At 36.3% G+C, this 27,141-nt stretch overlaps 2 protein-coding genes across 2 annotated transcripts in view; one reads left to right on the top strand and one right to left on the bottom strand.

The window, feature by feature from the left end:
- Positions 1-9,305, bottom strand: part of LOC106870700 (WD repeat domain phosphoinositide-interacting protein 4) — a 27,935-nt gene extending 18,630 nt beyond the window's left edge. Inside the window, exons 1-2 of the mRNA XM_014916868.2 lie at positions 9,155-9,305; positions 1,811-1,885 (exon numbers count right to left, since the gene is read on the bottom strand). Of these exons, the coding sequence (XP_014772354.1) occupies positions 1,811-1,856 (46 nt within the window). The 5' untranslated portion in view covers positions 1,857-1,885; positions 9,155-9,305. The remainder of the gene's footprint in view (positions 1-1,810; positions 1,886-9,154) is intronic.
- Positions 9,306-9,523: 218 nt separating this feature from the next.
- Positions 9,524-27,033, top strand: LOC106870699 (pre-mRNA-splicing factor RBM22). The gene is made up of 9 exons (XM_014916867.2): positions 9,524-9,590; positions 12,797-12,850; positions 14,543-14,705; positions 16,088-16,188; positions 19,824-19,996; positions 21,903-22,103; positions 23,081-23,328; positions 24,338-24,502; positions 26,652-27,033. The coding sequence occupies exons 1-9, from the start codon at positions 9,537-9,539 to the stop codon at positions 26,801-26,803; spliced, it is 1,311 nt and encodes a 436-aa protein (XP_014772353.1). The 5' UTR covers positions 9,524-9,536; the 3' UTR covers positions 26,804-27,033.
- The last annotated feature ends 108 nt before the right edge of the window (positions 27,034-27,141 follow it).

Below are 27,141 nucleotides of genomic sequence, written 5' to 3' on the forward strand. Positions count from 1 at the left end.
CCCCCCCCCCCCAACCTATCTTCTCAATACCCCTTCCCCCAGCCCACGATCCCCATCTGCTGTATATCCCTCCACTCTCCCTCATGTGTCTAACCATAGACACTCTCCATGCTCACGCATATCTACCATAGCCCATACTCCTGCACCTCCAGTGTCTCTCACCAACGTTTGCTATAGTCACTTCTTCCTATCTCTAAACATAATTCTTCACACTCACCTCTACCCCCTCTGTACCACTTATATTCACCCCCGCTGAAACTTGTGGGTATGTCCTGATACATCACCACCACCACCATCTATTTCTCTCTCTCTCTCTCACTAACTCCGACTGTCTCTATCTTTCTATCAAATTCTTTTCTCTTTTCCCCCTTTTTTCTTTTCCAGTGAGGGTAGCCAAGAATCTCCTCTATAGTAAGACACCGATCTCTATCCCCCTATTATATTTTGACCTCTCAGCTGGCACAAAGCCACCTCCTTCAGTACAACTTCCTCTCCTAGCTGAGGCGTCTTCACCTGGCAAGTTACTTGCCAACCCTAATGGTACAGTACACTCTGTAAAGTGGTTGGTGTTAGAAAAGTCATCCAGCAATAGAAATCATGCCAAAGCAGACAATGGAGTCTGGAGCAGTTCTCTGGCTTTCCATCTCCCGTGAAACCACCCAACCTCTGCCAGCATGGAAAATAGATGTTAATTAAAGATTATGGCGATAATATAAACATGGAAATTTTAGTTGTGGCTGATGGCAGTGCCACCTGACTGGCTTTCGTACTGGTGGCACGTAATAAGCACCATTCATGCGTGGGTCATTGCCAGCGCAGCCTGATTGGCTCCCCATGCCAGTGACATGTAAAAAGCACCATCCGAATGTGGTTGATGCCAGTCCCCACTCTCCTGCCCCGACTGGTTTCTCTGCTGGTAGCACGTAAAAAGCACCCACTGCACTCTCCGAGTGGTTGGTATTAGGAAGGGCATCCAGCTGTAGAAACATTGCCAGATCAGATTGGAGCCTGGTGCAGCCTCATGGCTTGCTAGTCCCCAGCAAAACCATCCAACCCAGGCCAGCATAGAAAACGAGCTTAAACAATGATGATGAAAATGATGATATACACACACACATATACATGTACATATATATAAATACAAACATGTACATATATAATCATGATTTAATGTCCCCATTCCATGCTAGCATGGGTTGAATGGTTTGATAGGATTCAATGGATCCAACAACTGCATTGTACTCCACTTTGGCATGGTTTCTACAGCACCCTAATGCCTACCACTTTACAGCAGGTGAATTTTTCATGCGATCAACACTAAATCTCTCTCTCATATATATATATATATACTTTTTTAAGAAAGTATATTCTTTTGTCAGACATCTGCGATTGAGACATGATCACAACTGTCCGATGAATGGGAACATGAAACTCCGAGGCACAGTTTTTGTGAGGTTTTTGCCGATTTAATAAAAAAGCATATTACTCTACCTTCATTGTTTGAGTACTATTTTGTCCACCTTGTTATGTATTTATTGTGAAATAAATTTATAATTTAGTGTGAAATCTCCATACAAAAATTTCCCCTTTCACAGTTTTAGCTTTGCCCCATAAGTTACACCCCCAGATTTTTCAGTTAAAATCAAGTATAAAAAAAAGCAGCTTATACATGAGTAAATATAGTAATTATGGATATAAAATTACAGATTACAACGGTATCTGACAAGTTTTCTTTTTGTCTTCAATAGAAAACTGAAGAGAAAGAACTAATTATAAAGAAAACCCCTCCAAAAAAACAAACAATAATTACCGTGGTCTTGATTAAACCTCAAATTATTGATAACTGGTTTAGACATCCTGCTGTTTTAAAACTGAATGATGAATTCTGAAAGGAAATGATAATGAGATAATTTTAATTAAACATCAAGGACACTCACACAAACAAACAAAATGAAAACATGCTGGATGGAAATGGATTAAATTGGAGGTGGAGGGTATCCTTTCTAACTGTAGGTAAAAATAAATTTGGGAAGAAGTTGCAAGATTAGTTCTGAGAATCTGAGACAACAGAGGAGAAAGATTAAAGACAGATGTGTTATACAATCCTTACTAACATAGTGATGATGATTTATATTCAAAGAAAAGCAACATTTTCAATAACCCCCTACAAGTCGTTATATGGCAGATATCAAGAGACATTAAAGTGAAGTTAAAATGATGTCACCTGGAATTTATTTTTCAGTTTAACATCTACATAATCCTTTCTACTATAGGCACAGGGCCTGAAATTCAGGGGTGGGAGATAGTTGATTACATCAACTCCAGTACTCAACTGATACTTAATTTATGGACCCTGAAAAAGATGAAAGGCAGAATATGAACTCAGAACATAGCAATGGCAAAATACCACTACGCATTTCACCCACTTGCCGCCTTTTTAACATCTACATAATGTCATATATAGCACAGTTTGTTGTTGGAGCATTTGTCATGACACTTCAATGTCTTCATCCATCAACCACAAAAAAGTAAAGCGGACTAGAGCCTCTTTTCTGTTAGTCAAGAAACAAGAGTAAGTAGAGCTGTGAAGTACCTTGTTCCGAACCACAAAACTCTGACTTCAATTTTGAATTATTCAACATATTTTTTTTTTTATTAACTCTTTGTCTGTCCAAAGCATTTTTGTAAGGCTTATCCTAAACATCCATCCTTGTTTTCAGACTTTTAACAAACTCTTGTTTCATACATTCTGAGTAATGTATGAAAGCTTTCTTTTCATAAGTTCCAAGTGATTGAAAAAAAACTGGGAATGTGTATCATATATGATGCAGGGATGCTGGGAAAGTATGTTCTGTGTTATCAGATGTGATACACAGGCAAAGGGTTAGGAAGGTAGGGAGTAGTTTCAAAGTGATTTGTCTGCTAATTCTAGCAAATCAAGCAACTCTATAGAGCCTCCTTTGCTGGCTCTTTTCATTTCCTAGATATAGCTACTGCATCATTACTCCAGTCTTTATCTCACTAACTGAGAAACCTGTCACCAAAACAACAATATTCATATTAAATCCATACTGTAGCACTGCAGCTCATACAATTCATCAGTGCATGTTGGGATGTGAACTATGGTTGCCTGTTAGGTGGTGACATGTGTAACTGGAATAGATTTATTGACTACACTTACTCAGCCGACTACTTGCACGCCAGGGGCTACTTGAGCAGAGCAGATCAGGTTTATACAATAACAATATTTCTTCTACCAGCAAAGCCAGAAAACATCAAATATAACCAGATGTGACAATCAACAAAACAAAGCAACACAGACATATAACATACACAGAAGACAAAATTATTTGAAGTTAGATGTAATGCATCCATAAACTACACAGAAAACATAGAAAAAAAAAAAAAAAATTTCCTAGAACAATCACAGATTCCAACAACATTTGACTAACAGAAGGAAACAGCAACAATGGTGTACAAATCATATCATAGCCATCACTAATGAGTATGAGTTGATAGCATGTACCATATTTTCACTAGTTTTAGCAGCTTGTGTACTGTCAGAAGATATAGGCATCCTCTCAGCACCTGCAACATTCACTTGGTGGAATGTCAAGGATATCACAGCTGAAGAGAGAGAAACCTGCACCAGCACCTGGTTGGTACTCAATTTCAGTTGATTAGATCAGAACAACATGAAATAAGTGCCTTGTTCAAGGACACCACGTCACACTGCTGCTCCAGGAATCAAACCCAAGACCATATGATCATGAGCCCAATACCCTTTACATTCAGATGTAATTACATTATTGTGAATTACTCATGCATTGTCTTGTAGCTTTGAAATTTCAACGATGGGATTCTTTACTTTAGGAATGGCACTGTAGGGTAGATATAAGAAGCCAAATCTGGAAGAATATTTGGGCCGGATATGGGTGGTTTAAACAGTAAAGTATTAGCCACCAGGCCATGTAGGTACCCCTATACCACTGGGAGAGAGAGAGAGAGAGAGAAAGAGAAAGAGAGGGAGAGGGAGAGGGAGAGAGAGAGAGAGAGAGAGAGAGAGAGAGAGAGAGAGAGAGAGAGAGTGTGTGTGTGTGTGTGCTTGTTTGTTTGTATCTGATACTGACAACCAAATCTGTAAATAATGGTCAGTTCTGTCCAGAACGGAGAAAGTAGTAGATATAAGGATATGATGATAGTCTGTAAACACTGAAACACTTCATATGGCCAGACAGCACCTTCACTATCTCACCTTTCAATAAGAATGGTTTTAAATTTTGGTGCAGGAGCAGCAGCTTTTGAGGGGAGGGGTTTAGTTGAATAGATCAATCATAGCACTTGATTGGTACTTTATCTTATTGACCATGAAAGTATGAAAGGCAAAGCTGACCTCAGCAGAATTTGAACTCAGAATGTAAAGACAGATAAGATGCTGGTAGGCACTAATGGCTCTGCTAGTTAAATGCTTTCACCTTTTAATAATAATGACACCATAATATCACTAACATCAACATCATTATTAGTTATGCCAAACTAACAAGGAGCATCTATATAATATCTCAGTCTACTAGAAATAGCAGTTATCTTTAATAAGGGCATTTTGGATAATAAAATTGGTGTACTCTATTCACCGTAAAAAGATTGGATGGTGGCTGGAATAGCTTCGATCAAAAGAAAATAAGTTTGATCAGAGCCAGTGGCGGATCATGTACAGTAAGGAAATAATTTGAAATTCTGAGCATGTTCATAACTTGGGAAATAGCAATGTCTGAAGATATAGGTTTCTTTAAACATAGTTACAAACTGTCAATAACCCGTTGAAAGTTTAGTGACAGGGTAGTGAGAACATTCAATGCAAACAGACATTCACTATGATTTCCAAGAAACAAAATTGGAGAGGCTGAAAAAAAGATTAAAAACGAATGTTGCTGGAAAAATATGCTAAAATTATATACATGGAAGAATTCATAAAAATCTTGATCCAAACTTTGGAATGCAAGAAAGTACTGTCAGATCTTATGATTGTCTTCCTTCAAACCGACGCAGGAATCTAGACAACGATAGTTTGGCATTTAAAGGTCACTGATTATACAACTGTCTCCTAATGAGGGTTATATATTTCTGTCCAATATACTAGATCAGCCACCTACAAAAGGTTACAACCAAAACAGAGTAGCTTCCACCTCAGTGGTTGGTCAACTGAATAGAGATGTCACATTTACTGAAAAACTTAACAAACACATTCAACCCTGAATATACACAAAGATCACAAAAGACATGGATAATTCGCTGTTATGGAGGTGCTCTAGCATAGCCGTAGTCATGATGTCTAAACTATTCTCTCTTCCAATACATATATATATATACTATATGCCACCAGCCACTTGAGTTTGATAAGTCACCTATACAGTTAAGTGCTTTATAGGTACGAAACCAATGGTCACTCTCTGACCAGCCATAACAAACAACCTTCTAAATATAAGTGTGTGTGTGTGTATGCACATGCTCCATTGAAGTTGATAAGCCAATTTCCAGATATTCTTTTAACACACACCAACAATCCTACATACTTCCTTAATTATTCTAGGATTAAACTATTTGCTTGATGAAGTCTAATAAGGCCGGAACGTATCCAGATTTGTCATATAACTAAATACCACATCCACCCCCCGGCTCCCACGCATTTCATATTTAATTTTAAATTATTCTTCGAAGTTGTCTCCCTTTACCTTCTCCCTCTTTTTAAATAATTAATTTAGAAAATCATTGTTTTCATTAACAGTACAATCCTAAAGGTTTAAAACTATTTGTGTATAACACTAAGCACATTATAACTCTCTTTACTATATTAACAAATATTTACACTGTGTTTTTGAAAGAAACCTATATGGAGCCAGTATGTAGGAGCTCGGTCTGCTAAGACTGGCAGTCATAAATATAACAATTGATCAGTGCTCCGCAACCAGTATACCGCGGCACAAAGGTGTGACGATGTTAGGTGTGCCGCAGTGTAACGTGAATATAATTTTTTCCCCATACTTTTAGTTATCTTTTTAGTTTAGGTGTGCCGCCGAATTTTAAAAAGAATATAAGTGAAAAAAAGGTTACGGAACACAGCACTCGATAATACATCGCTAAGATGCAGCTGGATCAAAATATAAGTTGGGGGTCAAACAACATCGTAGGAAGGCATTAAAAAATAATGGTCACTACCCTTCCTCCACCGATAAAATCTCTGAAACATCAACCAATATTGTCTCTACTTTAACAGTGGATCCTGTGACTCGACACCTGATTCCCAACTTCATTTCTGATTTGTCTTTCCAATCTTTTACAGGTAGATAAAATAGATGTGTAGTTCTACCTCAGTCATGATCAAGCAGGTCTATGAACCAAAGCAGTCCAGTACTGACCATGTATGTGGGTTAACATAGACAAATACTTCGTTTCCAAGACTATAGGAGTGTGTGGGGAGGATGACTTAAGAAAGATTTGGTTCATGTTTCTAGCGACTACGTAAAGTAAGGAAGATATATTGTTTCTAATGGATCCAACGATCACAGAATGGCCTACTCATTCACTCGTGCTAAAATAGTATCAATAACAAACTAGGTTTGATCCTATTGATTATAAATCACCAAAGACGGGTCCTCAATCCAGGACCCACCTATTATAACAGATTTCCTTGTCCCACAGTATTTACAACGGTAAATCTAGACTACTTTGCACCCAGTACACAAGTCCTCTCACATTTATTATTATTATTATTATTTTTTTTTTTTTACATAAGCAGTCACTCTATTTAGGATTTAATGTTTGTTAAGTAGTTATAATAATAATAATACTGACAAATAATACTAATTAACTAGAAATTTTAATTCCGATGATTGCGTAAAATAGCTGGTTCCGTATGTAGTTAAGCTGTCGATGATTATAGAGGGGAAAAAACATAAGAAATAAATTAGATTAAATATGCAGATTATAATATGTGATTCACAAGACAAAGAACTGGTTATGTGATTTAGCCCTAGTCCAGACACGATCCAGCAGACCTATAATCAGAGACATTCCAGCCGTGATCAATCCGTCTTTAGGGTATGTCTAGGACGATATCAGCCAATGCGTGCATTGTTTTGAAGATAGTATAATGTGATTTGGGGGCGCTTTAGTTGCTACAACTAGTAGGCAGCGCTATCACGTAGAGGCTCCCTTGTTTTCCCATGTTTACTGGTTTATTTACAGATAATGACTCAGCAGACGAGTCTGTGTGCGCGCGTGTGTGAGAGGCGAGTTTACGACTACGTGTTACATAACGGGGTACATAGGATAAATAAATGATTGCTGACAAAAAAATAAACTTTAACACGTGATTGTGCATATCTATCTGAGGTCCCTAAGACATTGCTTTTAATAAATTAAATATATTCTGCAATCCAAATGTATTGAGTTCCTCCTTGGATTATGGATTCCCTAATTATGCGATTGCATGTATGTGACTCACACACACACTGTGTGTGCGTGTGTACACAAGTTTGGATCAGAGCGATGAAAAGTACTCGATTCGTGGTAGCAGTGGGGACTGCGAAATATACGCAAGAGCAAAGTTATTCACCAGAAGTAAAAAAAAAGTTGGGAGTGAGAGAGCATTATTATTTTATTATTGTGCCAAAATTTGAAACGATTCAATTATTATTATTACGTAAATCGTAGTAGGTGGCTTGACCACTGGTCACTACGTCGTAGCTATTCCGAACCAACGAGCGAGCCTCTGCGTAGTAACTCAATATGCAGGAAATAACAGTCAAATCTCCTTCAGACCACACCCTAGTCTTAAGAACAGAATGTATACGGTGAATAAATGGGCGATCTTTGTTTTCAGGAAGAAATATGCAACTAAGACCAAAGGTCATAGATAGATATAGCCTTAGATACACTATATGTCTTGAAAAAATAAATTTTAAAAATAGGAAGACAAAGACAGGGCGGTCACAACTGGAACGTCTTTATAAGTATGCTCAGTGAGTGAGATCTCGCTTTGTTTATTATTGTTTGGAATGACATTTCTACCATCGACACTAAAATATTGTAAATAAGCTTGGAAATGTCGATCTAATCTTCATATAAACTTTTTAACCTAAGCCCGAATACTACACACACACACAGACAGACAGATAGACCAGTCAGATGAGGTTGTTAAAATATTCGTGAAATAAACCTGGTGTGTTTTATTCCTGTATCACTGCTACATACTAAATACGTTTGTGTTGATCAGTTTCTTATTGTTACGGATTTAATCTGCAGTCTGGGGTTTGCTCATTAGCAAACGTTTGTCTTATTTAGAGTGAAAAGTATTCAATACACATAGATGGGTGTATATTTTATTAAAATTCCAACCGTTTATCTAGCTTCTATTAAAAAGATATATACGCTATATTACCTGAGTATTTATTCCACCCTTCTGTAAACAGATAGGTTCGTTGATACACGCAAGCGTTTTCAACATGTGTGTATGTATATGTATGTATAAATATAGCCTTTCTATCTATCTATCTATATCTATAATTTATATATATATACATATGTATATATATATATATATATATATATATATAATCTATCTATGGCATAACCCTGTAGTTATGCCTCTATGGCATAACTACAGGGTTTTACCCCCCAGACTTTGGGAGGAACTATCTATCTCTCTCTCTATATATATATAATCATCTATCTATCTATCTATACATACATACATACATATATGACACAGCACCATTATGTATCTTAAATAAAGAATCGCATCTACAAATTTATATACGACTAGTTTGTATATACACGAGACGAATGAATTAGTCTATATCTATTGTTTATGAAAACAAATTTTTTTTCCTCGCACTCTCTACTCTGTGTGTGCGTTTGTAGATATATGTGTGTGTGTGTGTCTGTGCGTGCAAATTTGCACACACACGCACGTGTATACAAACACAGAGACAATGTAGACAAGGAACTATATGTAAATATACATATTTGTGAAAGATTGTCTATTTGTCTACATTTATAAAAAATATAGCAAATCTATATAAAAAACATTTGCGAATGTATTGAGAGTGTGATGGGTTTGGATGAAACTGCAATAGAAAATAGATGTAGTTACCTTCATGGGTATCACAGATAGTTGTAGATGTTTAGTGAAAAAGTCCTAGAGACTGCTACATGTTCTGTTTAGTAAACATCAAGTGACCTACAACAATTAGAGTGCTTCACCCGGATATAGAACCACAGAAACAGGTCAGGTTGTCTCTAAAAGCACAACATTTCCGCTGAAATATATAATATAGTTATGATATTGAATCTAATTTCAATTTTACATATTAATAAATGTTTTACAATTATAACCAAAATATTCTAATTTGAAAAAAATTGTTAATTTTATATAAATACTTGATATTTATATTATTTATTAATTATAGTAATTTTCCGTTTCGTATTGCATTACATTTTGTAATCACCTTTGTTTGTGTAGAGTGAACAGCAATATGGCTACTTCCAAGAGTGCCAACACTTACAACAGACAAAACTGGGAAGATTCGGTGAGATTATTTACATTTTGTAAATTTTTTAAAATTTATAAATACGATGCATTTCTGCGAAAATATTTAATTAATCTGAAACAAATCTGCTTCTCTCTTGTTAAGTATGTCGACAATAAACGTATAAAAGTTAGGGCTATACTCCACGCATCACTTCAAATTTTCTCACAGATTGGCTCACAACTCTAATTATTAAGTAGAGATAGAAACAGATTGTGGGATAATATTAATTACAGAGATATGACCGATTTATTTGTGGTCGATGCCGATCACTATTATAAGAGTCGAATATTCACAGCTAGATCTGCAGGGATAGAACATGGATCCGTTTTCCCTTAACCATACATTGGGAATCTGCTGAGTCCTGAAGAATTGCATATATCTACCGCAAATTTGCTTTGCCACTCTGATATAACTATATGTTGCAAGTCTGGTACTTTTATAGGTAACGATGTGTATCCCTGTTGATCTTGCAGATTAATTGTGGCACTTTACCAAAACACGTTGAGGTCTTCAGCATAACAAAGAACGCAGTGTTAAAACTTGGAGTTACCAGTATTGTAGAGCCAGTCGGCTTTGATCGCAGTGATAAGTACAGATCTGCAGGAATGATATGATTGCTTTGGAAACAAGGAAAGTGTTTGATCTGAGATGCAACAACCATAAAGACTCTTACTTGGTATCACGTGGTTGAATGTGCAACACACCCGCACTTTTGCATGCGGTAGGAAGGAAATCTAAACAATACTGTAATCTATTTGGACAGTATACATTTCAACTAGTGACAGCTGAAACTAGTGATTGTTTTGGGACCCTCTATTTCCAATATTGTTTTAGATTTGGATTTGAAGTTGTCAAATTTGCTGAGCGAATACTTTAGGCCGCATGTCTCTAACTAAATTTCGATTGCAATCATCGGCAAGCGTGGTTTCTTGCACAGCTAACCAAACATATTTAATTTGCAAGGAATTAATGTCTAATATATTTCAAAAAATTCCTGAATGTGTTGTTTTCATGGCTCTATGCCAGCAAAATTCTTGTAGATAAATTAGAAATATAGTACCTGATACACATGTTTGGTTTGATATTTTTCTTTGACTCTGTTTCATGTGCAATCTGTAGCATTTGATGTATTGTTGGGATCAGCAAAAATGCACACTGGCCTACCATTGTGTAGGACACTTTATGGAGATTGCCAAATAGTCTAAGACTTTCTTTCACTTTGTGATTTTAAACCAAAAGAGTACCTAATTTATAAGTTATGTGCTATAAATCAAAACAATACAAAAAAACTTCCAAACTATTGTTCAGTCACCCTAACCTTAACCTGACTGGATTGCAGTAGCAGCCAAATTTCTCTCAAATCTCTTTAAAAAAAAGGACTCAGTGGATAAATGTAGTCCAATATACTTTGAGGTTTGAAATCGAGATGAGCTATTCACCATAGGAATGCTATAGATTATAAATCTAATCCATTGGGATTGAGTTGGAGTTAAGCATCAGCTCCCTCATTTCTATACAATAGATATTTAACAAATCGGCAAAATTAAACTTAAAGGTTTTTTTTTTTGGCATTATTACTGGTGAGCTGAAGGCTTGAAAAAATAAGTACCAGTTGAACACTGGGGTCAATTTAATCGACTTAGTCCTTCCTTCGAACCTGCTGACCTTGTGTAAAAATTTGAAACTGTTATTGGTGGCAAGATAGCAGAATTATTAGCATGCTGGACAAAATGCTTAGCGACATTTCATCCATCTTCATGTTCTGAGTTCAAATTCCGCCAAGGTTGACTTTGCATTTCATCTTTTTGGGGTTAATAAAATAAGTACCAGTTGAGCAGTGGGGTTGATATCCTCAACTTACACCTCTCCTTAAATTGTTGGCTTTGTGCCAAAATTTGAAACTACTATTACTGGCGAGAAGTAGAATCAGTAGCATGCTGGAAAAAAAATACTTAGTAGTATTTCTTCCAGATCTTTATACTTTGAATTCAAATTCTACCAAGGTCGACTTTGCCTTTCATCCTTTTGTGGGTTGATGAAACAGTCAGTTACTGGGATCGATGTAATCAACTTGCCCCTCATCTCAAAATTGTTGGCCTTGTACAAAAATTTGAAACCATTATTACTGGATTAGTAAAAACAATAGCTTGTTAATCAAAATATCCTACAGAAATTAATAAAACTCTTATGTTCTGAGTTTAAATCCTGCCAGGTTAACTTTTGCTATTTGTCCTTCAGGGACAATACAATAACGTACTAATTAGGAATTGATCAACTATAACATCCCCAAAATTGTGATATTATGTTAGAAATCAATATAGAATAGCTCACAGCATATACATATGAAGGTGCATGGCTTAGTGGTTAGGGTGCTACACCAATGCTCTAGCAATCATGATTTCAATTCCTAGACCGAGTGGTACATTGTGTTCTTGAACAAAACACTTCACCTCACATTGCTCTGCGGTCACATCAACACCTGACATGTGGTACACTGTGCACCTGTTCAGACAATGTCGATTTGATGGAGAGAGTGAGCTAATGTGTGGCACAAACATTTGATCACTATAAACAAATCATTTGTGCAGGTCGTTCGGCAAAAGCTGAATGCTCATACTTTGTCTCTAATAGGAGAGTCCATCATCATCATGTATACGTTTGCTTGTACCTATATATATATATATATATATATATATATATATATATATATGAGCCTGTGCTGGTGGCATGTAAAAAGTACCCACTACACTCTCGGAGTGGTTGGCATTAGGAAGGGCATCCAGTTGTAGAAACTTTGCCACATCAGATTGGAGCCTGGTGTGGCCTCCTGGGTTGCCAGTCATCAGTCAAACCATCCTACCCATGCCAGTATGGAAAGTGGACGTTAAATGATGATGATGAAAGAAGTCTGCTGTGTGTGTGTATATGTATGTGTGTGTCTTTGTTTACTTTTCTTGGCATTGTGCAATAGTTGTAAATGAGTTTTGTACAAGCATTGTCATTTATTTCCCGTCTTCTATGAACACATATGTCTGGCTATGGGAAGGTATTACCTTGCTTGGAAACAGGTAATCAAAGATAATTTGACTTAAATAAAATTTTTTTCATCAATTCATGTAGATTAAAGAAAATTTTTATTGACACTAAATTTTGAATATGATGATCATTTTCATATAAAGATATTCTTTTTTTTTTTTTTTTAGGAATTTCCAGTGCTCTGTCAAACATGTCTTGGAGACAATCCTTATATAAGAATGGTAAGGAAGCTAATTTATGACTATTAACAATGAAATTTCTTCTGATATCTGTCATTATATTGTGTTTTCTCTGTTTGAATCAGTTTACAGCTGTTGTTGTGTATTTCCTGGTTGGGAAGTGGATAGACTACAGCATTCCAACAATGATCTTCCCATCTTTGTGTTTAAAGGATTACATTGTCCAATATATCTTTTCTTTAAGATACTAAGGTAAGCTTGAAGGAGATTTGGCTGCAACTTCTGAGATCAAGCAGTCAAGCAAAAGCTGAATTTTCAGCTTGTTTTGTTAGTTTTGTAATTGAGTAATCTTGGTCAATGTTATCTTCTTTTTAAAGATAGTAGGAATATTTGGCTGCTGTATTAAGCAGATCAAGTGAACTTCTTGTTTCCTCATGTCACACTATACCAATACACCACTGTTGGTTAGTCATCATACAAGACTGTACAAGTACATTTCTGTTGCATGTAATTATAAGACTGTTTTACGTAAGTCTATGACATAGACATTACCAATATCATAAAATGTGTACTATGGAACTCTTGTTAGTCATTACCTACTCACTCCAGCTCTTTCCAACCTCGAATGTATTGTAGGTCACTCCTAACCTTTATCCATCACTCACTATGTCTACACTCAACCCTACTCAGTTTCTAGAGTTGTCACTTATTCCTCCCTACCTTCCCTACTTAACATCCCTCAATGCCTGTTCTTCATTATATTTATCATGAACCCATTTCCCCGTCTCTCACTCTCCTATACACTTTTACAGCCTCTTTCCACCACACTCTCTGTTTTGTTTCCATTTACTTCTGTTCACCTTGTACCTAGGAAGATCTACCCTGAATCTTTATCACTTTCCAGTTCCACTCTGGTTACTTTCACCCTCTTTCCTGAAATGTGAGATGTCATGTAGCTCCTCTGCAGCAAGAAACCTGTTCTGTTATGGTTCCTTCTCTCTTTATGGTCATCTCTGAGCATAAAAACATCTCCCTCTGTACTGTAGCCCCACTCAGTTGAAGGAGATCTTGGTCACTAGTGCTGGTGCCATGCAAAACCACACCCAGAATATGCCTAATGAGGGTATCCAGCCATAGAAACCATGTCAAAGCAGACACTGGCACATGATTGTGTGCTCCAGTGTTAGATTCTGTAAAACTGTCCCACCCACTCCAGCATGAAACATGAATGTTAAATGATGATGTTAATGATGCCTGTGGTGCTTTGTAGTGTGATATGCAGTATAATGTGTTGTTTATTGTATGATATAACATAATGCTGTGTTATATGACATTGTAGCACACTTGTTGTTTACAGTAGATTATGTTGTTCAAGTTCAGGACCAATAGACCTATGATCAAAGGTGTTTTGACTGTGTCCATTCGATCTTCTTGTCGTAGGTTTAGACAGTGTGTCTACGACCATATTATCTAAGGTGTACTTCTCTACTGTAGCTTCAGATTAGTTCTGATCCAACAGACCTAGGACCAAAGATGTTCCAAGTATGGTGTCTTCTTTGAATTTAGATATGGTGTATCTTGGACTATATTATCCAATAGGTTCTACCTTGGGAAATTTTGGCTGCTCTGGAAACTCCTTTGTTGGTTCATATAATATAGCTTTGAATAGTTTGGTCCCAAAGAATCAGGTTTGTTTTTCTAAATGTCTGTTCTCCTTATTTTCCTCTTATTCAGATGAAAGAAAAATATGGCAAAGAATGCAAGATATGTGCACGACCATTTACCGTGTTTCGATGGTGTCCTGGTGCCAGAATGAGGTTCAAGAAAACTGAAGTGTGTCAGACTTGTTCCAAGTTGAAGAATATTTGCCAGACATGTCTCTTGGATTTGGATTATGGTTAGTTTTGTTTTCACCTGTACATAATATTTTTTTCTTTGCGTGTGTGAGAGTGAGCGAGATCTGGGATGAATGTAAAGAAAGCTTTCTATAGTAAAGCATTTACAGTTCCATCAAATGTTATCCATAATGTTTACTCCACAACTCTATAAACTTGCTAAGGTGACAGCAGATATGAAGAAAAACTGCCTCAAATACAAATATTGTGGATTAAACTAATGTTTAAAAAATCCATCTGTATTGTCCTTGGGATAGGTCATGTCATAAATACTAGGAAAGATTTTATATATTTATATTTTGGTCCAATTTTTGGCTATCTACTATTACACCACGCCAACATCATTCTACATTGACCTCACCCCTCTGTTGCTGACCACTACAGATGTTTCCTTCATAGCTGTACTGTAACTTATCTTCACCAGCAACAAAGCCTGCTCTGTGGCTACATTTGTCATTTTGCTGTGTCTCTCCTGGGTTTCTTTCCATGTCCTCTTAACCTACATGAAAGTCAAGCAAAATGTCGATTGGAAGACCAGTCTGGCATTATTTGTATTAGTTGATGTATTCAGAAAAGATAACTGCATTGGTATGGATGTGATGTGACTGGATGATGCACTGTTAGTAGAGGGAGACTTTAGAAGTAGTGGTGAGGTCAGATCAGATGATGCTGGGCTCCATAGAAGACTTGACAAAGGCATGTGGGTATATGTGATGAAGACAACCTGGAAAATGCAGGGCTATGTGCCTTCTCAGGGACACAACACAATGTTTGTAGTAAGATGTGTTTTAATTTCATAGCCAAACAGAAAATGCAGTTTTGGGACGTGAATATATAATATGATACATGTTTATATGTTGTATGGCATCTGTAGAGTTGGTATGTATATAATAAATAAAGAAAACCAAAGTACTTTATTTTGATATGATGCATATGTCGATGTGTACAAATGTTAATATGGTATATATATATATATATATATATGTGTGTGTGTGTGTGTATGTATATATATATATATATATATATATATATAATTTATATATATATATATATCAGCCATTATTATGATTGACCGGTGACTGAACACTATTCAATTTGTTTTCTCCGTGTTTTTCTCCTTGTCTCCGTATTCTTTCTGTTGAAGAGCGTAGCTCGAAACGTCAAAGACTTTCCGTATTCCCGAGCGTCATACTAATACATCCTTTTGTTATTTACACCACCTGTCCTCGTCTGTTTTTGTTTTTTCGTACATTCTCCCATATATATATATATATACATGTCTATATGGTATATATGTATGTGTGTGTATATGTGATATGACATCTATATTAAATAAAACCAAAATTCACTATTGTGATGCATACTATGCTTTATGTGTTTGTAGGTCTCCCTGTGCAAGTCCGAGATGCTGCTCTTAAACTACAAGATAACATTCCTAAGTCAGATGTCAATAAAGAATACTATACTCAGAATATTGAAAGAGAGGTAAGTCATTGCTTATTGGTATTGTAGTAAGGTTGGTGGCATGGCAGAAGTGCTAGACTAGAATACTTTGTGGCATTTAGTTGTTTCCTACATTCTGTGTTCAAATTCCATCGGGGGATTGACTTTTCCTTTAATCTTTTCTTAATGGGACACACTTAAGTCTATCCATTTCCTTGAAATTTATTCCCTTGTTCCTATGCAAAAAATCATCTTCATCATCATCATCATCATTACTGTTGTGGACGATAAAGTTGGTGTAAGTTTTTTTTTTTTTTTTTTTTTTGTGGTTTAGTCAGCAGAAGAAAGGCAGTGGTGTCTATAAACTAAAAAGGGTTCAGTTTGGAGAGCGGGCTTGTACCGGTGGCCCTCTTAGCCTTGTGAGGTAAAGGAGGAAGAAATGACATTAGGTTTATTCTCAGACTAGGAACTTGGTTAAGATGTTTGCAATAGAATAGGCTCTGTTAAAGTTATCTAGGATCAACTTGTGGTGTTGAACCAAAGGAGGGATGAAGTTTATCATTGAATCTCTACAACAGAGTGGATTCTGCTTAAAGTTTCCAAGAGTCAGTTTGGTGGTGTTGATGGCAGCAGCAGTGAACCTTGAGAAGGATTAAGTTTACTTCTCATGAACAGGCAAAATCAATCTGACAGGTTTCTACACTGTTTCCACACACCCAATTTCACTCATGAGGCTTGCGATGATCTGATGCTATGGTAGGAGAGAAAATACTTACCCAGTGTACCTTACACTGATTGAACCAAGAAGTGTTATTGGAAAAGGAATCTCTTGTACATGGAGCTACAGTGTATGACAAAAGAGGGCTGTTTCATGCATTTCCCATACTCCTTTTGGCTCATATTACACCAGAGTCCATGAAATACAATCCTGATTTGGTCCACATGGCTATATCTCTTCAGGTTTTGACAAACAAGGTACTACTTAAGTGAATAGCAATTCTAGAATGAAAAAGTATTAGAAAAAATTGCTCCAGTCAACTTTGTAATGAATCAAACCATACAGAAATACAGCAGCTGTAAACCTATACATCTATACCAATCCTACACACTTAAGATACATCATCATCATTATTATTTAATGCCCCTACACCACATGCTGGTATGGTTGCGGCAGTTTGGCAGGATTCAGTGAGCCAAAGGACTGTGATGAGCTCCAGTGTCTACTTCAGAATGATTTCTATGGTTGGATGCCCTTCCTAATAACAACCACTGAACAGAGCATACTGGATGTATTTTTCATGGCACAATGCATATGAATGAGGATGGCTGCATCAAGAAGTGCCAATCTCTAATTGTGGCGGGAACGTTTGGAAGAAATAGACCTAGGAACATGTGGGACAATGTGATGAGAAAAAATTTTCAGACGTTGAGACCCACAGAAGGGATGACAAGGGACTGGGACTTTTGGTGGTTTGCTGTACTTGAGATGTGTGAACTAAGTAAAATTGTGATTGTCTTTCCTTACAGGTATGGCCCCCCCCCCATATCCTACTTTCAGCTGAGTGATCCTAATCTCGCAGGCTCGTGGGTGCTGGTGCCACATAAAAAATGCACCTGTACTGGTCCATATAAAAGCACCCATGCTGGTGCTGTATAAAAGTACTTAGTACACTTTTTAAAGTGGTTGGTATTAAGAAGGGTATCCAGCCATAGAAATCATGCCAAAACAGACATGAAGCCTGGGCAGCTCTTCAGTGAGCCAGCTTCTGTCAAACTATGCAACCTATGCCAGTTTGGAAAACTGGCATTAAATGATGATATATATGTTTGTGTGTGTGTGGTACATTGATTACATAAGGTCAGCAGATTGAGTAACCAAAAGTTATAGGATGATGGTTATGTTGTTGTTCATTTAACTGAAATTCCTACCATGGCCATCCCATCTTTTTTTTTATCTATATCAAGGACTATGTTGTCTCATTCATTCATTCATTCACTTTTAGGTTTAGGGAAGATTTGACTGCTATTTCTAGCAGGTTGAATAACCATTTAGCAGTTCTCTTGTTAGCTTACAAAACTAAATTAAATAGTACAATTTATATCATCACAGTCTGTGTATAGACCACAGCCACAGACCACTAGTGTAATAGACCATACCTACAGACCACCAACACCAATAAAACACACTCACAGATTAAACGATGATGATGATAGACCATACCCCACAACACTAACATAATTGATTATACAGCAATCCCTTGACTATCGCGGGTTTTATGTTCCAAAACCTCCCACAGAAATAACTAAAATATAAATACCTATCGCTTGCAGAATCCTGCGATTTACTGTGTGTGCAGTAGGTGAACTGCTATGTACTGAGTGTGTGGTAGGTGAACCGTGATATGGTGAGGGATTACTGTACTCACAAACTGCCAACACAAACAATTAAAGAAGCATACTGAAAATGAAAGTCCATGAAAATATGCAAAGAACAGAGTTTGTTACTGCAGCAAAGTCCAACTCCATGCTAGTGCATGTTCAATAAAACACCTACAGCACCCTATAAGATTGCATCAATTCTATCCTTAAAACATTACCCCTTCCAATCAGTGCTGATCAAGGAAGTAAAAACATTTAATTCAGACAAATAGCTGCAGCATTAATAGTCTTGATAGACCCAAATACTGTGACGGGTATATGTCACCTCCAACTTGCTCACCTCATCTGAGGCTACCATCAGAATCTACAAAATTCATAAACAGACTAGACAGATTGTCACATCATATCCCATGCAATTATCATATTTACTCATGTATATGTTGCACTCTTAATTTAGTGTTATGTCTTGACACAAAATTTTTATCTTTCATAGTTTTAGCTTTGCTCATGTATAAGTCACGCCCTAGTTTAAATCAGTTAAAATCAAGTATAAAATAGTGCAAGTTACATATGAATAAATATGGTAAATCAGCATATGCAGCATAGTCATCTGCTAGGTAACAGCATTTTATGTCTGGAATAACAGATCTGTGTACCACATTTAATATTTGACTGACTACATACTAATTGTCTGTTTCACAAAAATATTAAGACAACAATCTTAGAATGAAGAAGTGACAAATCAAACAGGTTAGCACTTGAACTCTGATATATATATATAAATTACTTATACAATAATTATTAGTGACAAAAGCAGCTTTAAATACCAAAAGGTAATATTTATCTCCACTTAAAAGTGAGTGTTGTGTTAGAACATATAATACTGCGATAGTTGCCAGGAGAAAAATTCTCATATTGGTATTCAGTTCTTGTTTACATCACTAACAGGGAAGGTAATTTATCTCCCCTCTACCAGCAGTATAAACAAGAGTGCTTATATGCATCAAAAGCCAATAAGAGTTTCTCTTATGGTAATTGTCACAATATTATGTGTTCCAACACAGTATCCACTTTTAAACAGGGTTAAATGTTAATTATTATACTAAGTAAAACATCTGCTTCAAACCCTTCACAATTTATGCTATTGCTAAGAACCATGACTATTTCTGCATCTCAATCATCTCAAATTTTTTCCCTATTACATGTATTTCTCCCTGTAGAGACCAACACATACTAACATGCCAATGTTGATGATAATGATGATGATGATGTTTTATGTTGTATGTAATATTTTACAGATCAATAACAGCGATGGCACCACAGCAGCAGGTGCTTTAGCCAAAGCTACAGCTCCAAGTGACATGTTACTGAAGTTGGCAAGGACAGCGCCTTATTATAAACGCAACAGGCCACATATATGTTCTTTCTGGGTTAAAGGAGAGTGTAAACGTGGAGAAGAGTGTCCTTACAGGTAACTATATCTCCATTATTATTCTTCTAGTTGGTCAATTGACGCCTCTCACTTGCAATATCTCTGTATTGTCATTGGACAACACTAAAGGGTCTTCTTGGCACTACGTTTTCTCCATTTGTTCTGCAACTACTTTAGAAAGTTTATTGGGTGCATTATGTTATAGTACCAGAATTAGTGGGGTTGCTTTGTACTATGCAAGACAAAAAATGGTTTTCCTTGTTTAATGTCATCATCATTTATTCTAGGCAATGTGATCAATAAAATAGGTAGAATAGATGATTGCTGAATATAAGTTAGGGTAACATGGAAGAAAGGGGCCTGAATATGAAGGGGTAAACAAAGTGGTTACAGTGATAGTAAGGAAGAGAAAACAAAATGAGCTAGAGTGAAATGGAGAAAGAGAAGAACTGTGATAGTATTGAAGAAAAGGGAATGATAGCAGAGAGTAATGAGAGACTGAGACAGAGAGAGATATAGTGATGAAAATGGTTGAGATTTATAGGTATGATGGATGTCAATTGTGAATTAGCTTAAAGGGATAGGGAGGCTGGAAAGTAGAGGGTTGATATTTGCTGATGAGGATGAGTAGAAGTGACAGGATAGTCATGATAAAAGAGTAATGTCAATTAGGGAAGTTACTGGATGGTAACGGACATTATGTAATTCCTTGTTGCTCAGAGGGATAGAGGTACAGATAATGGTGGTGGAGATTGTGTGCAAACAGATCGGCAGTTCTTCATCATTACACTGATAGCATAGTGTAGTGAACAGGTGAGGGGTCAAAAGATAAAAGAGTATCCAAGAAGTGAAAGGGGTAGCAAGTGGAAACTTAGTTGGTACAAAATGGGCAATGGCCTATGTATATATATATATATATATATATATATATTATAATATCTTAGCTTTCATCATTACCTAACATTATTATCATTCATTTCACTATGCTTGCATAAGTGGTCAAGTCTTCTTCAGCACAACATGTTGTCACTGTCCTTCATCACCTCATCCAAAATCCTTCTTGGTTTTCCTCTGTCACAAGTTTCGTTCTTTGAGATGGTGACAATTCTTCATACAACTGCCATCCTCAGTATGCAGTCTTCTTCCTTACATATTACATCTCATATTCAGTTTTTCTTAGCTCATTTGTCCACTACTGTTTATATGCATTAACATAACACATCCAGAGGAAGAAGCTTGCTACATTTTTTCCCTAGTTTTCATAAAACCCTCTGCATTCAGTACTATGCAGCATCACATAATACATCCCTATATTCTACACACAACATACTATAGTCTACATACAATGCACCTATGTATACACTGTATCCTATACTCACACACATCTCTGTGTTGACTATATGCTATACACTGTCTTGCATGCAACTCAACTTTATATACACCACCTATACGTCACTACCTATGTGTATTTATATCCTACTCATAACACACCTCTATATACAATATATTATACACAGCTCATTTGTGTATATACTATATTCTACACACAACACACTTATATATAAATTATATTCTACACACAACACACCCATCTATATGCTATATTTTACACACAACACTTATATGTCCACTATATCAGGTACATAATACATTTGCATATACTATACCATCATGCAACACCTGTACACAACACACCTGTTTATACACCATACATAGGACACACATGTGTATACACTGTACCCTGCATGCAACACACCTGCGTGTATGCTATACACTACACACAACAGTTGTAGATACATCATATTTTATACACCTGTCTGTGCACTACATCACCCACCTGTGTATACAAGTTCTCAATTAATAAAAGTTCAATGGTTCTTTAACTGATTACAACATTATGTATTGAAATTGTTTGAATAATTTATTTTCTTCTGTCCATTTGTAGGCATGAAAAACCCACCGATCCCAATGATCCACTGGCTGATCAAAACATTAAAGACAGATACTATGGCCTTAATGATCCTGTAGCTGATAAGCTGATCAAGAGGTATGCAACCATGCCCAAACTAGAGCCACCTGAAGATAAAACTATCACAACATTATATGTTGGAAACCTTGGTGTCCGTATTGCAGAAAAAGAACTGAGGTAAGTCTCTTTTCATCATTATCATCATCATCATCTTTTAACGACTGTTTTCCATGCTAGCATGGGTTAGACGGTTCGACTGGGGTCTGGGAAGCCAGGAGGCTGCACCAGGCTCCAGTCTGATCTGGCTGTGTTTCTACAGCTGGATGCCCTTCCTAACACCGACCACTCTGTGAGTGTAGTGGGTGCTTTTTATGTGCCACTGGCACAGGGGCCAGTCAAGGCAATCAAGTCAAGCTGTTAAATCTTATATCCATTTTCCTATTGTTTGACATGGTTTTTGTAAGGTTTTTCATAAAGTGTGTGAGTTACTGGTGCTAGTATCTGTAGACAGACAGGCATACTGTAATAGACATTCTGTATATGATGAAGTTATACAATTGTATCAGACCAATCTCTCCAGTATTCTACTTCGTATATGTAGGCAAAGAGATTTTTCCACCTAGTCCTACTCACATGTAACCTGTCTGATGCCTGCGAAATACACTTAATCCTTCACTTCCAGAACTGCATTTCTCTGAAATCCCCTAATGACTAACGGTTTCCCTACAGACGTCAACCCAAAGATATTCCTACTAAACACCAACTACATTAAACCCTCATCTACACATGCATACGCTTCTATATCCGAGTGTATACATATACATTACAGGTGCAGGAGTAGCTGTGCAGTTATGAAATATAGGTGCGTCTATGGCTGTGTTCCTACAGATTTTGCTTTGCACCCATGTATTTCCAGGTTCAGTCCTGCTATGTGACACCTTGTGGAATGGCGACAGGAGGAGCGTTTGGCTCTAGACAATCTGCCTCCATCAATTTATTCTAAACTATGTCAGCATGGAAAAATAGGTGTAAAACCAATCGATTCTCTACATCAAAATATATATATTCTAAATATGTACACGTCTATATTATAAATCTCTATTTTGGTTGTTTTTTTAGCCTATCCTTGATTGTTTTATGTCTTCCTTGTCCAGGGACCATTTCTATCAGTTTGGGGAAATCCGTTCTATCAACGTGGTCAGTAAGCAACACTGTGCATTTGTTCAGTTTACAAGCCGTTCTGCTGCAGAGTTGGCTGCAGAACGTTCTTTCAATAAACTCATCATCCTTGGCCGACGTCTGAACATTAAATGGGGAAGATCTCAGGCTCAACAGACTTTAATGAAGAAGGAAGATATAGAAAATGAGAATCTTCTGGAACCTGTACCTGGTTTACCTGGTGGTGAGTTGATAAATTTTGCTGCATTTTTGTTGTGGTATAGAATACTTGGTTACTTTAATTCATAGTGTTGTAAATGGAAGAAGTAGAAGTTATGACAGTCATCTCACATCTAAGATAATGTCATTTTCATTCTATATCCATGTCAGTCTCAGTGGTTTTACCTTTGTGGAAGTTGACGCTAAATTGCAGAGTTATCTCCCTTATCATATTACAGTTTGTCATTTCAAAAGCTATGTTGTAGTTTTAGCAATAGGATCTGGACTTATGACCATGTAGTAGATGGTTAACTACCTTAACTTGACAGCCATTTAACCATGTAATATGTTTTGTAAAAAATCTGATAATGTACGAAATAATTTTCACTAGAATTGTGGCTAAGCATCTTTGGACTACAGAATATATTACGTGAAAAATCTGAATTGATTTAAGTTTTCCTGTAATTAACCTTTTAAGTCCTGACTACATTACTTCAATGTTAGAAATAACTGGGAACTGTTTAATGATTTATCACTTCCGGATGATAATGATGATCATGGCTATATAAATATCTACTGTTACAATAGATGTTCTGATGTCTTTAGCAGAACCTTCTCTGTTTCAAGCATTTGAGCTACATTTCTGGCATGAGGATGACTTTCTCTGTCATCAACCAATCTTGGAAACCCTGATAAAGGGTCTTGGCACTAATCTTCCCCACTCTGATTAAATCATATTATAAAACAAAACTAGTAATAATAGTACTACTGCTAATTTAAAGGAATTAACATTTATTGTTGTTGTTACAGATTTGATATCTGTTGTTTCTTACTGACATTATTCTGTCAGTTAGCTTAACAAATTCGGTGCCATCTTAAATCTATAACTTACTTGAGTGAATTTAAACTATATTTGTATTGCACTGTGAATGATGGTGTGTGCATTTGTATAGTTGTGTGTTTGTGGTTAGATGTGGTTACCATGACTGTGCAATATTCTCACGTGTTTTAAATGTCATTTTATATCTTTCCAGCATTACCATTGCCACCTGAAGAACTGACCAACAACTATTTTAATCTTGGCCAGCCACCACCACTGGTACCTCCACCACCACCACAAGGTGTACCTCCCCGTATTCCACCCCCAATGGCACCACCGTTTAACAATATGCCTCGAGGTCCACCTCCTCCACCACCAGGTATGAAGTTGCTCTGCCTTAGTTTGTTGTCAATCCTTGCTTTTATTAATCCACTTAGTTTGTGACAGCCCTCATGTATTTCTTCTGTGCTGCAAAACCACCCCACTCTCTTTCATGAATATTAAGATTGCTATGAGATTGTCCTTTTGTATACAGTCTAACAAGTATAAAATGATCTATGCATGATTACTGTTTGTACTGCAGTAACATCAGCAGCATTTACGCATAAATACTGCTGCTAATGTTATAAATTGACCCGATACAACAGTAAGGAGGGCTCCATATTTGTCACCTCTCTTGTATAGAATATAGTGATAGTTTCTTGTACAGATAACTCTTGATAAATTAATGACTCAATTAAAATTGTTATAAACCCTAAATGAACATTTATGACTGCAAATAAATAAAGTCTAATCTTAAATTCCATTGTAGGTTCTCAGTATCAGTCACTCCTCTTTTTTTATATTGCTTCCAAATTTTGTAACAAGGCTAGCAGTTTCGGGGGCTGGTGTAAGTTGATTACATTGACCCCAGTACTCAAATGGTACTTAATAGTCAATCTTGGCAAAATTTGAACTCAGAACCCAAAGACAGATGAAACGTTAAACATTTTGCCCAACATGCTAATGTTTCAGCCAGCTTGTCACCTCACTCCTCTTTTTTATATCAATATTAACCCTTCAAGTACACTGGTTATTCTGTCAAATGTGATGCTTATTTATTCACATTGTTTTGAATTAATCAGGGATTACCTTGTAACTTTGATTTTACAATTATGTGATTGTATATTTTTAAAATGACATTGTAGGGTAATTGTAACAGGCCAGGTTCTGACAGTTTGTAGAATATTTGGGCCGGTTATAGCCAGTTTAAATGCTAAAGGGTTAAATATGAACCCAGTTCATATTTGATACTAATATAAAATCCAAGTCTTATCTGAAACAAATTCTTGCTATCATGATAAATATTTCTGGATTTGTGTCCCATATTGATAAATATTATGTTAGTGTTTTTCACTAAACAGCTTTAAGCATCAGTTAATTAATAACACACTTTTATTAAACTTTGAGAAAAACAATTTAACAAAGATAATAGTTGACACATATTAAAATATGCAACCAAAAATTTATGTCATTACTAAGCAGTTTAGTGGTTAACTCTTAACCTTTTAGATTACTCGTCAAATGTAATGTTTATTTATCCACATTTAAAAAAAATTAAATATGCATTATCATGTAGCTCTGAAATTTCAGTGATGTGATTGTTTATTTTTAAGATGTCATTGTAGAGTAGGTGTGTGAGGCTAGATCTGGCTGGTTTGAGAATAAAACAAGTAGGATATTTGGGTCAGATATATCTGGTTTAAATGTTAAAGGGTGAAGTGGTTCCTAAGACCAATTTGCACTTGTTTAGCACTTAACATGACCAAAACTGTAGTTGACCACAGATTCCACTTTGGTAAGGTATTTACCATGGACAGAATGGTTACATCTGGAAAACTAAATAAATGTTTTAGTTCAAATAATTACACCCATATTTTGATGATTATTTAGTGGTATACAATTGTTTGCTTTTGTATAACAGATGACTTAAACATATTTTCTGAATCTTGGTTCACATCTTGCTAGTCTACCTTTCAAGTCTTCATTCTTATTTATCTTATCTATTGACCAATATGGAATATGTTTGATTTTCCCTTCTGTTTCTTCTTGGCCTACCTGTTTTAGCTCTCTAAGTACACTCTACATTTTCCGCATACAAGGCACCCAATCACAAAAGAAATTTTATACTGGTGTCGCAATCGAAAGCCATCAAACTATACAGTTTTGAGTGTGACTGATGAGGGAGAAAATCTCTCCAATGCTGGTATCATACAAACGTGCCCAGTACAACATTGTAAAGTGGTTGGCAAATGGGCAGAGAATGTATAGGGTTCTCTTATTCAATCCCTAGAAAGTGGATATAAAATTATGGTGCTACAGCTGCTGCTGCTGCTTCTGATATTTACCTAATCAGATTCTACAGGTGTTATTTCATTTGCAATTTAACTCATTATATCTTTTCTGACAGCTGTTTTGATCACCTGTAAAACATAACAACCTAACGTCACCATGATTAAATTCAATTCTCTTCCATTTCCCATTTGCAGGTGTCAGACTACCCCCACCACCACCTGGAATATTACCTGTGCGGCCACCTCCACTGATCCCACCTCGAACTACTCAGCTCAACTCTGTCCACTATCCATCACAAGACCCAACACGTATGGGAGCAGTAACTGTCACCAACCAGAAGACCTAGGATCCAATACCATCTTCATCAGTCAAACTTGTGAACCACACAAATATGACACAACAAAAGAGAATATATATATATATATATATAATATCATCATAATGATATTGATGATAATTTGTGTATGTATATAGTGATATATACATATATGTATATGCATATATGTATATACATATATATGTGCATACACATGCGTATAATGTGAGTGTATATGAATATATGTATGTTTGTGTGTGTTGTATATATATATATATATATATATATATATATATATATATATACACACACTTATGTGTGTGTATATTTTCACCATATATTGTGTGGTATAAGATGATCTTTAAAGA

This window comes from Octopus bimaculoides, chromosome 6 (genome assembly GCF_001194135.2).
Source record: "Octopus bimaculoides isolate UCB-OBI-ISO-001 chromosome 6, ASM119413v2, whole genome shotgun sequence".
Taxonomy (NCBI): Eukaryota; Metazoa; Mollusca; class Cephalopoda; order Octopoda; family Octopodidae; genus Octopus; species Octopus bimaculoides.